This window comes from Pyxicephalus adspersus, chromosome 1 (assembly GCF_032062135.1).
Source record: "Pyxicephalus adspersus chromosome 1, UCB_Pads_2.0, whole genome shotgun sequence".
Taxonomy (NCBI): Eukaryota; Metazoa; Chordata; class Amphibia; order Anura; family Pyxicephalidae; genus Pyxicephalus; species Pyxicephalus adspersus.
In genome coordinates this window covers 137,114,696-137,131,922 of record NC_092858.1, presented here as the reverse complement: position 1 = coordinate 137,131,922, position 17,227 = coordinate 137,114,696, and the positions used below count along the sequence as shown (strand labels likewise).

Below are 17,227 nucleotides of genomic sequence, written 5' to 3'. Positions count from 1 at the left end.
GACACATCCCGTCCACTTCCCTGAGCCTACGTTCTGTACGAGGAACATGGTCCTGGCCCCACTCGGGTGCGCACTGACCAGAGCCGTTGACCACCAAAATTTTCTTGCAGACCTTGGCGACCGCTAGTCTAAAGTACCAAGGAAGGTTGCTGGCTGCTGCGGGAGTAACAAATAAGGTTTATTCCTGTTATGTCATCCTCTAGACAAAACAAGCAATTGCCCTTGCAATAGGGAAGCATACCCACCGCAAGGGTACAAAATATTTTTGCCTGAAGTTGCTTCTGGATAATATATACTGTAATTGCAAGCTGGATAATAATGACATTTTTATATGTTTGATTGCTTTTGTGTCCCTTGAGCTGAAGTTTAGGGCCCTATTGGTTTTTGCGGAGTGGTATTTAATAATATAAATAGTAGGAATCTCATGGTGTCTTTTCTTACGTAGGGTTTTTTAACCAAAATATGTTAAGCACAGTACACTTCACTATGGCAAGACATTAGATGTGTAGATCTTTCAGAAGTTGTTATAGGAACAAATTTGCAATATATTGCTTTATGGTCACTACTAATATATTGCTTTATGTGTTCACTGTTGGAATTATTCAAAAACCTATAAGTGAATGATAATCCTAAAATCTTGTTTGATAATGACTATCTTTGATATAAGTTGTGGTTAGCATTTTCTTGGTAACCCTTAACCATTTTTTTGTCAGGCTGTCCAGTATACATTTTTCTCTTCTATTCTTGTCACATCATCACACACTTTACTTCCTTGCTTGTCATGTCCTCTTGTCTGGAATTCCATTCCATATGTCATTTGGCACTCTCCAACTATTTAAATCTCAAAAATTCCATTCCACACATCATTTGACACTCTTTAAGTTCCTTTAAACATTCAGTTATTATTAACAATTCATCTCTTTAAATAGCCCTACGCCTACCCTACCCTAGGATGTTTTCTTCAAATCCAAATTTGCCGCTGCATTTTTTATTTTTGTAGTCTATGTATGCTAACTTTTTTCCTTATTGGTGTTACTTCTATTATTTATACCAGCGGCCACCAACCTTTCAGACCTCATGCATCACTAAATTCATAATTTTTAATCCCGCGGACCATTATCATGAAAGATAAATACATTTGTAAAATAATAATCAGAGTACTTCCATTTTATTAATATGAAATGCACCTATTACATATAACAAAATTATAAATGCTTAAGTAATCATTCCAAAATCTTTAAAGCGTGTTTAATTGTAACAAAATTATTAAAGTTAGTTTAATTATCACAAATTGATTGAAGCTTATTTAAGCATTACACATTTTTAGTGTGATATTTGTTTCTGCTTGTTTGAAAAAAGTTTGTGGGTTTTTGTCTCCAATGACGTAACTGCAAGACGGAGAGCTGTTTTTATTTCAAGCCGAGACCGGTACCGAGTTTTAATTGCCTTGATAGATGAAAATGCACCATAATTTTCTCATGGACCACTGGTTGGCGACCCCTAATTTATACCAAAAAAGATTCATCTTTTTATCTGTCATTTAGCTTGCCTGAAAATACTTCTTCAGTTACTAATCTACCATTGGCTCAATAATTATTAGAAAAAAAATTATGCAAAATCAATCATTAATACTACTACTAAAATAATGGTAATAATACTATTTATTTATTTAAAGTGACCCTGTCGCTGTATTCATTAGAGTCGAATATACTTGTAAAAAGATAATTTATGCTTACTTTTCTTCCAGTCTGTTACATTTTTCTGAAGACCACAAGGAAACTGACACTTCTGGGAGTGTTGGTCCCCCAAAACACATCTGACACTTGTGTGAGTGTCAGTCTTTTTGATTCCCCCCAAATTATTACTGGTTTCTCCAACTGAATTCCATATCAGTTCTGTGTCCCACTGTGATGTGGAGGTCATCAGGAGGAACTAGTGAAACCTAAGAGGGGGAACAAGGTGATTGACATTTCTAGTAGTGGCAGTTTCCCTGTGGACTCTTGGGGGACTTTTCCCAGGAACAGATAATAGTTAGGCTGGCGAGGGGTTCAGGGTCAGATAAGTGTGTATGTATATACAGTAATATAATATATACATATATTACGTTGCTTTAAATCATTTGTAATCAGTGTGACTAATTACCCTTTTTTAGCAAATTTATAAATGTTGAATGTATTTATATGAAATGTTAAGACAAATAAAGTTATTAAAGTTATTATTGATGGTTTTATTTCTGATTCACATGAACATAATTTTTTATATCACTCTCTCAGTCATAAAGCAATATGTTTGGCCACAGAGTGTCAGTATAGTCCCACAGACACCGCACAACCCATCATTAAACACTATGCACTGGAACATCCCAGCATTCTTTTATTAGAAACCAAAGTTGGACCAGGTTTCCTTGGCAACCATAATAAATGTTACTTCTGGTTAGCATACCCTGATTATGGGAGCTATAAATCTGCTGTCAGTCTGTACAACTATTTGATTTACATTTAAAAATGTTTCACAGTATTCTATCTAACGTATGTATCTGAATATGTATACACACAGTCTAATGCATCAAAAACATATGTATATAATATGTTGTATTCCATAAAAGAATGTTCTACATAAAACTAAAAACAGAGACTTTGAGCTCTATTATTAAAGCTGATCTGATATTCCCTGAATTATTCCCTGTTGGGAATCAATTACAGCAATTGAAACAGATGGACCTGAAACATTCGCCACCAGGGAATGTTTGAGAGAATGCCAGAATTCCCTGCTTTATAAAAAAAAAACCCATATAATACTTTAAATACTTCACAGTGCAGAAACACAAAAGCCTTGGAAATGAATTTACTGGATGAGATATGGCATGTTTCATTATACATATATATATATATATATATACAGTTAGGTCAATACATTTTTGGACCTAACTGTACCTAACTCCAGGCCTTTTATCTGCTTAATTGATAATGACATAACAAAGGATGTGCCCACACCAGCCCATGAAATAGCCTTTGAGTCAATTGTCCAAATACTTTTGAGCCCCTGAAATGAAGTCATTGTGTAAAAAAGGCTTTAGTTCCTCACATTTTTATGCAATCTTTTTTTGTTCAACCCACTGAATTAAAGCTGAAAGTCTGAAAGAGTTGTTTCATTTAAAATTAGTTCTGGTAATGTACAGAACCAAAATTAGAAAAAAGTTGTCTCCATCCAAATATTTAGGGACCTAACTGTGTATATATATACTAACACAATAACTTCTAAAAATGAAAACAGTGTCAATACCCTTGCACTAAAAAACACAGATGTTCAACACAACAGCCCACGCCTGAGCCTAATAATGTAATAAATTACCGTAAAAAATAGTTGTACATGTGGCGCAGAAAAAAACAAACACTGCTTTGTGTGTAACAAGCATATCTGTGATTCCACATCACTATTTTTTAAACTTCTATAAATGACTGGCCCAAAATACTTCTAGTAAACCTGCCTTCAAAGATAGATGTGTTCACTTTATAATTAGGGTATGGGCACATCTTATCCAAAGAAAGCTCTTGATAAAGTAAATATTTTATGCCACACCTCATTTTTAACTATTTTGCATTCAAATTCAATTTCCCTAAAGATCCATTCCTTCCTCATGATGTCTGCTAAAGGGATGATCAGTCAATCTGAACTCTAACCGCCCCCTTCAACAGAGATTACATGAGTGAATGACCAGACTTTTGATTATGTGAGCAGCACAAGAGCGAGCTTGAAGTTACATTTCCTACATTAGAGGCACGTATTTCTGCTCTGCAGTTACTGTTTTTTTGTTCATTCAAATAAGGTTGTTAAATCAGCTTTTGTTAACACTTGGTCTGTTCTACCATGGAAGACAAATGTAATTCCCTGCCAGAATGGAAACACACTATAAATCTACCAAGAACTAACTAGATCTATAAATTGTTTTGAGAAAACTGGGGAAAAAACTTCATCAGATTAACATGTTACAAAAAATGCAGTTTGAGATATAATAAGTGACTTTTTACCATATTTAAATAAATATACAATATAAATATATATATATATATATATATATATATATATATACCCTTGATATATGTACCTGAATACAAACACAATGAAGGTTTGCCTTTTCAATTATTTGTTAAAAAAAACATCAGTAGATGCAATGCTGTAATTAACTACTGTGTTAATTAAATGTGCTTTTTTTGTCTTACCACAGCTTTCCAATATCAATTTCACTAGTTGAAAGATGTTTGTGGGATTCTTTACACAAGTTGACCTTTTAAAATGCCCTCATGACATTTCAATATGATTTAAATCAGGGCTATAAATTACAATTGCTTATAAACAATTTCTTTATTTTGAGCCATTCCTTGGTGGAATTTCCAGTGTGCTTTAGATTAATATAATGTTTAAAGGCCTATCAGTTTAGCTTTATCATTCAATGCTCCCACATTCTAATCCAGAATAATTTGATACAATTCAGTTTTTATACTTGACTTGGTGACTGCTATTTATGTCCTGAAACAAGCAACTGCAGACAATTTCCAGCATTATGCTTCACAGCTGGTATCAGAAAGTCTTTCTCCTGAAATTATACTATACTTTAAATTTTAATTATGGAAAAACTATGTGTTCTAAACAATTTGACTGATTACTATTGACCCTCCTAATCTCGTGAGACTCTTGAGTATCCATGAACTTCAATCTTCAAAAGTCTTAGAGAGCTCTTTTGGTCTTGGTGTCATGGCACAACATAGATCATTAGCAAAATGTATTAATGTATGAACAAGAGAATTGATACAACAAGCCAATGGGTCTTATATCAGCATATGTTACTTTTACCTCTTTGCACTGTTTGAATGAAGAGTGTTTGCCAAATATAAAAAGGTCAACAAGTGAACAGTTTTCTTAGTTTTTTCGCAAACTTGAAAATTTGTGTTCATGAATATTTGTTTACAACTGGCAATTCTACTTTAATTTCAGTGAAATTGAAAAAAATGAGGACACTCCTGGTGATAAACCTGTGCTGGTATTGGAAAAGATTGGGGTTTTATAGTATACTACCACCATAAACAGACCTATAAGATGGTGCTATGTCATGAATCTCCACTCCCCTTGCATCCCAACCTGAGCCTACAACTGACTGCATGCTTGTATGTTCTCTCTCTGATCCCACTGCAGCCTTACATAAGGTTACATGGCACTTAGCCTTGTAAGAAGAACCTGTAGCCAGTGAATAAATAGTTTAGAGCCTCTCATGGGTTTTAAATGACCAAATTAAATATAGTACTGCAATTCAGGAACCACAAGGGTCAGTTCATAATCACATACAATCTTGTATACTGAGGCGAATTGCAGCAGTCTGCATTCATGCAGTTTATTTAAAATGATTAGGCTGCAATGCACCTGATTACACCACAATACCAGGCTGTACTTTTTGCACATTATGTGGAGCTAGGCTGGAGTGCCATTTAAAATGTACGGATCTTTAGTACACAACATGCACCACTTACCTCATTGCACTATACCTTGCATGTGTATACAGGCCCTAACGGGACAATTTTTAAGCATTCTAGCAGATTTCAAAATATTCCAGCAACTTTTAAAGTGTTTTTCTAATTGTAATTTAAAAATCAGCTTTCTTCTGTATTTGCATCACAAAGTTCTGAGATTAGCACAGTAGCAATGTCTTTTGAAGTACACTTGCATTTAATGGACTGGTTTCAGAAATTGCTCTTCAATATCATTTTTGAGTTCATTCTTTTTTATAGTGAACGTATGTATCCTTTCTTAAGATCATACTGATACAGTTTTAAAATGTTCTCTGATCTGCTTCTAAGACAACTTCAGTACACATCTGACAGCAACATCTTACTTGCTGTCAGTTATGCCCTCTAGGAACACAAACTCTCAGATGGAATATAACTCTGTCAAATATATCTTTAAGGTTGTCAAATTTATCTTCAGCTAGGGATGCACTGTAACTTAACAAACACGTGTGCATGTCTTGAAAGGAGGTGAGATTTAGCAAGAACACAAAGACAGATTTCTGAGACAAGTTTATTTATTTTATTTATTTATACAGAGCCAACCAAATTCAGAAACACCTACCTTACCAAGTAGCTCATTTACATTTAGTGATGCATAAACTGAATCACAACCCGCAATGGCTGGGTAGATTTGCTACATCTGGATTGTATGGTATTTTGTAATAAATCTAATGGACCTCTATAGTCCTAAAAGTCCCAGTGAAGGCTAAAAACAGTCGTTATCTAACCACGTGTCTTAATTGCCTTTGTTTTTAAAGTCTCATATTTTGAAATTTCTCTGATATTGACCAATGAAGATGACTTATTTTCTGCTGCTGTTGGTTTGTCTCTTCACATGCTAATCTACTACTTACCACTTTCCTTAACAAGCCAAGCTGTCTGCCAAAAGTTTCAATTTTATGGGCTGTGAGAAATTATCATCAGTGGTGTCGCTAGCCTCTTCATATGGTTAAAACCAATGGTTTGAACGTCTGTAAAGCCTTAAAGGCGTTACATTTAATTTGAAAGTTGAACTCTAGTTGTCATTCTAAAATTACCCACTAATCTTTCTCTCCCATACCCCCCCCCCCCCCTTGTGTAGTGTACTTTGGTCTACTACTCTCACAACTCAGCACAGTCACTCTGTTTATTCCTAGTATCTTACATAGTGCTCATACTCTGCAGGCATGCTGTACATTATAGTGTGCAGGCAACCCCTTATCTCTTGCATTTGCTGAAACCAGTACAACCCTCTATCCTGTGTTAACAATGAACTTTGGGCAAACCAAAAACATGTTTCATACGTCCCTCCCCTCATGCTGAGCTTATCTCCCAAGCAGTTTTCCACTGACCTTTGTTGTCAGTCTTATGTCTGACATGTGGCAGTTCAATAAATCACATACCTCAACTTCTTTTTAATATGTTTATTGTATTATGCATGCTGGAGCAGGCTGTTGTTAGCACAGGTACCGTCCTGTAGTACCATAAGCCACTGAAATGCTTTGTAACTCCACTAAATGTAAGTTTAGGAGAAGTGGTTAAAAATACCACTAAGACAACAGAATAGTAAACTTCAGCAAGGACAAGGAATGTCTCAACACACAGCACTACCTCTCACACACCACATCAGTACATTTCTGGATTGACTGCATTTGCACCCAGACAACCCTAGAAAATGTCTACACCCAAGACTAAATGATTTACAGGACACAAAGCAAACAGCTAAAAAGAAGGGACCAGCACAAAACAGATGCAGATACAGTGTGTTCAACTTGCAAATATATATAAATATACTGTGTATATATATATATATATACACATATATGTAGTTACTTTGTTGCCAATATACTCGATCTTCCAGTGTGGGTACAACTAATAAAACATACATCCCTGCAATGAGGAGCTACAGGGCTCTGGCATATGCTCAGTATTTGAAAGATAACAAGTGTAATCACTTTGAAGTAGAACACTTGACAGGGAGGCCTAAAGCTTAGCTTGTGGACAATGTAAACATTTTTAAATATAAATAGGAAACTAGCTGAGATAAGTGTTAAAAGAAAAACATTCAGCGGTTATTGGAGTGCAGTAAGTGATATAGCTGATATAGAAGAATATAGCTAGCTTACAGAAATAAAAGACAATACACAAACAAACACCATACAATATTGACAACAACTGATGAGAAGACACATTTACATAAGAGAGTAAAAAGACTAGCTAAATAATGCATATAATATTGCTGTAATGAAGTGCTGCTCAGTAAATGCTCAGTTGAGAGACACAGCTAACAAGAAATTATTCAGTTTTAATAGCCCTCGAATTTGCATTTGAAGCTAATTCACTTATGTTCTCTAAGACTTGCAATATTTCCTCTAAAGACTGCACACCTTCATTGAAAAGATTGATATTGTGATGGCTTCAGAGTTTAAAGATTTTAGACCTTGCTGCAATTAGGAAGCCACAAACCCTATACTCCACTTTCACTACACCATACACCTACTTGACTGTAAAGTCTTCATCTGTAATATCTTTGGAACAAACATATCCACACCATATTCACCATTTGCACAAAACCATAAAATATAACAACCCTTCCACATTTTCTATTCCCAATGAACATCACATCTACCTACTCCTCTGAATTCCCTGTGTGTAATTGTAAATTTATCAATATCCTTTCTTCACTCCTTATTCTTTTTACCCCTTACAGTGCACCTGTATATATTGATATGGGATGAGTTCTGATCATTTCTTATTGGTACACTAACAGAGGCCACCAATTATTATGGTAGAGGTAACAGAAATTAGGCTACAGCAAGACAGGTTGAAAGACCCTGACCAACTGCTCTTGTTATCTGCCTCAAAGGCTTACTTACCTAGCACTCCCCTGCTGCTGGCACCAAATCTGGCCAAGGATCCAACTCCCTGTTCACTTTCTGGTCCAGGTCATATGACTCTCTGTCAGCTGCCTCCTTACCTTAGAGGACTAGAGTGTTCCGCAGACACACTCTATCTGCTTGCACGGATGCAAACAACACCTGAGAATGTCTCTTCACCAGCGCTCCCTCTACTGGTGGGTTAGGAGTCTGCGGCTCACATGACTCCCATCCAACACATGACCTCCCCTTTATAAGGAAGTGGCTGACATCAGGAAGTTGTCTGGACAAGGAGTTCCTTTTGGCTCTGTTCCCAGGTTCCCACTGTTCCAGACTGTGTCTTCTGTTAGTGATTTGCTCATGTACCGGCCCTGGTTTGACGTCTGACTTGGCTTGTCTGATCACTCTCTGTCTCTCGCTCTGACATCATGCTTTATTTCTGCCTGTCAGCGGTCACCTGCCTTGGCAGGCAGGGGAGTTGCAACCTGGCAACAGCTTGCAGCACAACATCCTCACCTCTAGAGTCTCTGGAGAAGACAGGGCTGTTGCTTAGACTCTGCGCTTCATGCACGTCTTTACTAACTGAGCTGGTGACACGGAGGGTCCACCATCCTGCCCTGTGGAGTCGTGGCACTCAATGAGGAAATAATGTGCATTTTACCTCTCTGATGTCTATAGTGACCTTTAGGCTGCCCATGCGTGTTGGATATTTTTACCCTTTACCCTCCATTTGCCGTTAGTAAATAACCCCTAACATATTTCCTTAAAAGGCACGTTGTCTCAATGACAATGGCAGGCTTTTCTGATTTTTCAAAAAATGGGCCCAATGTCTTTTCAGGAGCTGGCCATTTTCTGAGAAGTAACTTCTAATAGTACAGAATAAGTTGTACACCAACACTAGGAAAATTTGGAGTATGGCTAGGTTAGAAGGGCTATGGGGTGGCCTGGGAAGAACTAAACTTGTGTTGGTGGTGTGTGATTATGGCACTTAGCTTTCTAAGCACTCTGCAGCAATGAAAAGTCTTGAATTATGTGACTGCAATATCACCTGAAACCACAATTTTTACCACCGACAATGAATATGTAGGAGAAAAATGGTCCCTGGCACCTAGGTCTATTCCTATACACACCAGGAATAGAGCTGGGCTTTACCTCATGGTGCATGTGGCATGTTGCGTAAGCAAAAAAGCCACCAAGAGCAGCAAAAACGTTTTTTGGCAAAATAAACTTTGCATGACTCATTTGTCAAAAACCTCTACCTCCTGGTGACTTTTTAAACTTTTGGTATAGTTCCACTTTAAGAGCCCCTCATTTGGAACTACATTTCTTTGTCCCTCTTTCTGTCTCAAGATGACTTTCTTTTTTGATCTGATATCTAGCCTCCATTGATTTTTTTCCTAAAAAAAATGTAGAAAAAGTCAACAAAACTGTTGATCGAAACCTTATATTACTACATTTATTTCACCAAGCCAGTAAAAAGAAAAAGTAGTGTTGATAAAAAGCACTTTCGGGTTTAACCAATTTTCATTTGGGATATTTAAACTTTTACTTTAGGCTAAAACATGTCTCTTTATTCTCATCTTAAAACTTGGAAGGTATGCAGTCAGGCTATTGTATTTTGTACATCCATGCTTAATCCTTCAATCACCAAAGCTCATGCTGCTGATTAGGGAGCTTTAGCTTTGACTCCGCAGGTAGCGTACCTGACCTCTGCAGAAAGATCATCATTTTCATACAGGGAGCGGGGGTCCTTCTCTACAGCATGCTGGCAGGTGACAAACATTTCCAGTAGGCTGTGGCTGCTTTCTAATGAAAGCAAACGAAAAAAAAAAAGGCAACTGATCTAAACAATTTATAACTCAAGCAAAAGTGCACAGGAAATGTTTTTTTACAGAACAAACAATACAAAAACATCCTTTCATTTTTGCTAACATTCTTAAGTATAATTTTATTCTATGTGGCTTATTCAACTATGCAATAAAATCATGGTGAAAGAGTGAAAAAAATTCCGGTGTTAGTGAACTATTTTTTTTTATTTCTATAAAGTGTAGCTGGAAATGGGAAGATACAAGAGAGAGTAGACAGCAAAGGCAATCCTTTTTTTTTCCCACGTCCCAAAACATATACAGGTTGACAATCCAAAATCCGGCCATCCAGTTCTTTCAGTTTCCCGTCATGATATTCAGATCGCATTTTCAATACTGGGACTATAGTACAGCTGTTAGGTCTTGCTTGCTAAACTAAATACACGTTGCGACGTCCCTGCTGCCTGCGCCCTGGAACGGTCCCAGATGTCCGCTGTGCTGCCAGAGAAGGCTGGCCTGTGTGTGGAGGTGTGTATAAAAAAAAATCCAGAATTTTCGAAAATCCGGCACTCCTCAGGTCCAGAGGTTGCTGGAATTTTGATTGTCAACCTGTACAGCCAAAACTTTTTTTGGTTTGTATTGAGAAGAGTAGGGAACACTTTTTGTTGCCTCTTTAACATTCCTGGATCAGTAAGTAGGAATAGTAAGTCCACTGAGGAATTTTCCTGTATTAGACATTTTCTATTTTTGTCCCCATTGGAAGTTTTACCCTCACCTTGCTCTGGTAACTCTAAAATTTTGGATTTTTTTTCTCAGTAACATTAGACATAAAAAATGGCATTACATACAGCATACCAGGGTGTTTTATATCCATTTTAACCTACCTCTTCACTGGGGAGTTGATTTGGGGACCAGAAATAATGAATATGTTCTAATAAGTGTCAGCTATGCAGGTACTTTATTTTTCCAACATTAAGTTAGTAAGTCTGGAAAATCAAAGTACCCCAAGGTTATAATAAAAACACAAGTGTTTTAACATTTTGGTATTTTTTCCTATCTTTTCTTTTGCCTAGAGCGAACCACAAGACTTACCACAAGAAGAGAAAAAACCTCTACCTGGTGCTGTGAAACTTCCCGGACCTGCAGTCAATCTATCAGAAATTCAAAATATTAGAAGTGAACTGAAATTTGTACCAAGAGCAGAGGAGCAGTAGTGTTCACTCATTGCATAGGTGAGATTAATGGTGAATGTGAATTACCTGTACCTATTAAAGCGAAACTGCAGGGAAATGTCAAAGCTCCTTCCTCATTGCAAAGGTTAAATACCAATTATTGCTATTAGAACTATAATTTGCCTTTTTTCTTATCTTATCACTTACTCTTGAGGGCTTCCTCTTCTCTGCACTACTGATCTTTTAAAGCCCGTTTCCTTCACTGTTACAGCAGTTGCAGGTGTCATCACATACAATGTAAGGGCGGTAATTCTGCATTGTAAGTGAGGACCCTAATAACCAGCCACAAGCCAAGTGTCGGAGGGCAGAGGAGAAAGTGGGCTGCTGGAAAAAGTAAAAGTGCTTTATAATAGTTTACTAGTCCAAAAGGAGCATTTAGCCTTCCAGTGTAGAAACAGTCCTACTGCAAGGGTATTTTTATCAATTTTCCTGGAGTTAACCTTTTAATATCAAAATGAGTGCTTTGGAGAGGGTTCAGACAGACAAGAAATTAAATAGTTTGAAAGCTTACTTTTCAATTTGGAACATTTGATATCTGTAAAATTCATTTTGGAGGTGACAATATTTTTAAATATATTATATAATATATATATATATATATATAAGTCCTGTTGGAAATTATATCAAACTAATTTCTATCCCAGAGACTATACAAAAGGGCAAGGATATATAATTTGTATATGGAGGGATGGGTTTTCTACATTACAGTATTCAAATGTATTGCTATTCAAAACCTTTTTTTAGTGTTGGATAGGATGGGAAGGGTTAGATGATCCACTCTTCTTGTTACTGGAGACACAGTAAGAACTAAATAGATTTCTCCACAGTTGTCACTAAATGATCCTAGTTGGTAGTTTTCTCCTCTGTTGACACCTATTAAAATTTAGAAATAACGGAGGCAAAACCTAAACATATGTTCCTGATTGAGACATATGCAGCAGTAAAAACCTTCCAAATGTTCTAAATATTTTCCACTCTTTCAAAAGATAAAAAAGCTTTGACTTAAATTGATTTACTGTAATTATGGCAAAACGCTACTGGAGCTGAAAATCCAGGCTAAAGAAATCTTACCTAAATACAAGCACTGTGTGAATTGCTACTTCATGTATTTCCTCCAGATCTGTCAAACGTTTCATTATGAAACCGCTCATGTCCCTTGCCTTTATGCAGGAACTTCCTCTAACAAAGACTGGTCGCTGCTGCTCCCTTTACTTGTGCAGAATGACTAGTCTTGTATCTGCCCAGTGTAGACTGGACAGTCCCATAAGAACAGTCAGTACTGCAAGGTCTGCCTGGTTCCCACCCACAGCTCTGCACTTTGCACAGTCTATGAGCAGCTCATTGATATTATTATTACTTTTACAAGTTATTATTTGGATCTCCAAAGTATTTGATGTACACAAAATGGATTTATGTTCTTTGTGACTATTACAAGACTATTACTTAATATATCTAAATAATAGTTGTTTTATTTGGAGTCCAACCTAAAGTTACTTATCACTATACATATATACATACATTTTGCTGGAGTAAATGGATGCCAGAGAGATTACCTGAGATACTTAGTGGGAGACCATCTGTTTTTCTTCCACATCTACATGTGCTACTTCCTAGAAAATCATATGTATTGGCTTGTTTGTTTGCATTCCAGCATAGGTAGCTGTTAATCCATTTTCAAGAAATATTCCAATAGTTAAGTTTTTTAAGGACATGAAACAGGTGTGCACCTAGCATGACGGTGACAAGAAGACAGCCCTGTTATCTAAGTGATGGTACATAACTGGCAGACACTCTTCTCTTCAGTGCCAGACACAAAGTTTGACAACTGGTGCCAGGTGGCCGACAGAGACACACCACATGTCGACACTGCATCTGTGATATGATCCCTGGCAAATGTGGCAGAAAGTTGAATTCTTACTTCTATCCAGAGATGCAGAAGATGTTCACAAATGAAAACATTAGGCTCTTGTTGTACACAGTAACAAGGATAGTTTCTATATATGAAAACATCAGGATATTTAAACCAGTATAATTGTTCTTGTAGGTACACTTAAAAAATGAAACATTTTTAAAAACTTAAAATTTTGGTATCTGCAGAGGGCATTTTGATGTTCCGAACTAAATATTTGAGAGGTTATTGTGCGTCCTAGAAATAAGTTTTGGTGGCAAACACCTTTCTGTTATTTGATCATTCGCAGCCGCTAATAAACCATTTCATCCCTAGAGCCTTTCCCTAATTCCTTCTCATAACAACAAAGCTTTCTTATTTCAAAGTTGTGTGGGTTTTATAACCTATGGCTATTTGCCCTTATAGTTTATCCCAATTTGTTGCACTGATGGAACTTTTATTTGGAAGCATATTTAAACAAATGTATTGTTATGTTCAGAGAATTAATTTAGAAAAAAAGACAAATATTAGTGAAAAATGAAGTTGTCCTTTTTAAACTTAGTTTAAAGTTGCACATAAGTAAACAGGATCTTGGCATAAGCTTTGGTGTAACACTAGACAAGCTAAGATAAGGTTGAGTTGAGTTTGTGCAGACAGGAAAAGGTGCCATTTTTACAGGTTTCTGATTGCAAAGATTCTGAATGACAACACACAAGGTCTCTATAACTGCTAATGAGTGTGATACGTGTTTACTGAAAATTGGCAAATTAAAGGGCATATTTTTAAACTGTGTTTGTTTTTTTTCTTTTTATTTATTAAGTAAATTGTTTCAAGCCTGCCCATGATACTGCAGCTGTAGAGTTGCTTGAGCTAAAAATAAATAATTATACTAGAGGTGTTCTTTTGAAAAATAATATATATATATATATATATATATATATTATGAGGGGTTAAGCTCAGGATCGCCTTTGCTGGGGTCAAAGGACACTTGTCTGGTTCATCCAGCTCATATCACTCACCAAGGTATCAGCTTTAAGCTGGCTTGCAGACAGGTTTATTGAAGGTTGCAGATAAAATACCAAAACAGCAAAAGAAAACCTTACCTGTCCGGCACTTACTATACATCAGACATCCCTGTCTATCAGCTGGAGGGCTTCTCCCAGACCTTCTACTCACTTTTGAGTTTATTCACCCAGACCAACTTTCTGAGTCTCTCAGCTGAGCTCCCTCACAGACCGACTGTCTGTGTCACCAGCAGAGCTCACCCACACAGTCCACCTGGCTGTGTCTCCAAATAGAGCTCTCTCACACAGTCCACCTGGCTGTGTCTCTCCATATAGAGCTGCACTGGCACAAACCCCTGTCTGTGTCTCTCCAAGCCAAGCTGCTTACTGAGCTCCTGGCTCTATGTTATATCCCCAGCCTCAGTGCTTCTTCATTAATTATCTCCCAGGTGAGAGTCTTCCACCTACTACTTCACATAGGAATCTTAGGCAAATATATCTCATAAGAGAGGAATCTTGGGCAAATATATCTCCCTTCCACCTCCAATCTTGCCTTGGTGTCACAATATATATATATATATATATATATATATATATATGTGTGTGTGTGTGTGTGTGTACTCTCTAGCCCCTATTAGCACCACCCGGCACTTTTCAGTGGACACCTTGCTTTTATCGGACAGTTGCTGGGGCTGAGCTATGTGTAGGGTAGGATGTCATAAAGAGCTCTGCTGGGAAGAGCTATACTTTGCCAGCAGAAATGTTAAGTTGCTACTCAGGGGATATCACCATGCAGGCAGTGGGGTCACAGAGCTAACGTTTAGATCAATAACTATTTACTGCCCACAGAAGATCCCAGTTGACACTGGTACAGTTTTTAATGCTAATGTGAACTTCTTCATTAGTGAACCTAGGTGATCCAGCAAACCTGGAATAGATTTGGTGCAGGATTGAAATATTTGCTAACAAATAGCAAATGACTTTTAGGAAATCCATTCCAGGTTTGGTGGATCACCCAGGTTCACTGATGAAAGAATAACCTCTCCAGAAGAGCTTTCATAAATCAGGCCCAATAATGGGAGATACTGGATACCTTGGGCATAAACAACTGGCAGCACTAAATTTTTGTGTCATGCCTTTCCACTTTTTTACTACGGCTACAGCTTTTCCCCACCCAGCTGAAAACGATGAATAAATAACTAAATATTTGGTCAAACTCAACAGAACTGCAACATTTATCATTGGCTAAATTTTTATAACTGAAAATATGACACCTTAATGGTTGCTACTGGCAACAAATGTTGGTTTTTAGACACATAAACAAAGCCCTGAAAGTGGCATTCACACTGACAGACATGCCATGTAAAAGCAGCTGTTGGCGCATACAGAAGGAATGCTCATTATGAAGCTAATCAGTATTCTCGGAGGCATGTGTTTCTTTGTTATGGGTGACTGTTACTAAAGACCTATTCCCTTGCGTGGTATAAATGCCTTTGCATTCCTGTTATCTGTTTTAACAAAGTCATACATCATAAATACATTGTAATATTTCCTTAAACATTATAAAGTAAGCATTTAATTTTATATAATTTAATTCCCTTCTGTATATATTAGAGAAAAAGAAATATTCTACCCAATAGCACCAGGTCCTGATCTTTACAGGCGCTAAAAGTGTCTATATTAATATATTATACTATATACTTTATTTATATTAGTATACTATTAAAAAAACGTAACTTGTACATGAACAGAAGAAGAAAAGGGGGTAAGAGAATAGACATTTGATGCTGGATTAGTTCAATAGATTACTGGGAACAGTAAATCATTTGTTAAACGTGTTTCTAAAAGTCCCTGTGGGGTTAATCCTTTACTTTAAAATAAATCAAATGACTAAAAAACTAAAACTTGGTGGTCATCACAGGTGGTACTGCCACCATTTTAAAAGCAGCTGGCAAAATAACAAGATAGGAGCCAATTATTACCTTGGCAATACCAAACTCAAACCTCATTCCTACTCTTTACCTATCCCAACATGGCTGTGTAAATACCTGTATGGTAGCACAGGGACACATAGGACTGCTTTAAATGGCTTACATATATTATATTTTGATAAATTTCAATGACCAAATTTAACATATTACCTTTTTATTTACAGATAAAAGATTCATCTTCAGTGAAGGAACATACATACAGAAAAGTGAACCGAAGAATTTTTTTTGTATTTGTACAGACTGAAAACTACCTACTGTATATGCTCTGTTCTTCCATATAGCAGAAAATAGCTTATTTTTACTTTTATTTTGAATATTCTCATTGAAAAAGTATTGACAAAAAGTTTATAATGTGGAATATATCCAGTTTTTAAAATTGACTGTAAAAAACTGCAAACCTAAATTAAAATGAATAAATTAAACTATTATTTTAAAGGGTTTTACTGCTAATAAATCAAATTTGTTACATCATTGACTTTTTAGGATTTAAGTCATTAGAATGAAAATTGCATAAATTATAAACAAAAAGAGATTTAGAGAAAGATTAGATAGAGTAGTAGTGTAGTAGTAGTATTTTTTTTTTAGTGTTAAATTGGTAAATTAAAGGGCAATTGATATTATTATTTTTATTAATAATAATAATAATAATATTAATATTATTACAATTTTTCATTTATTTCTGCTTTTGTTATATATGATATATATTGCCCTGTAGCAAGGTTACTCCCTAAATAGTAAGTCTCTAAAGGTTCATTTTGTCCCCTCTTTGTTGGCAGCCAGTGATCTGCAATCCCGCTGCAGTCACAAAGGTGGGCCCTTAATGTCTATTATGTACAGTGCAGGGTCCCTGATGATGTTGGTGATGGGCAACTATTCAACCAGGAAAAAGTAAAC

General features: G+C 36.4%; 1 protein-coding gene across 1 annotated transcript in view; it reads left to right on the top strand.

The window, feature by feature from the left end:
• The window catches only part of SMPX (small muscle protein X-linked), a 32,161-nt gene extending 15,357 nt beyond the window's left edge, over positions 1–16,804 (top strand). The window contains exons 4-5 of the mRNA XM_072428288.1: positions 11,292–11,450; positions 16,498–16,804. Coding sequence (XP_072284389.1) covers positions 11,292–11,432 — 141 coding nt within the window. The 3' untranslated portion in view covers positions 11,433–11,450; positions 16,498–16,804. The remainder of the gene's footprint in view (positions 1–11,291; positions 11,451–16,497) is intronic.
• Positions 16,805–17,227: the final 423 nt, after the last annotated feature.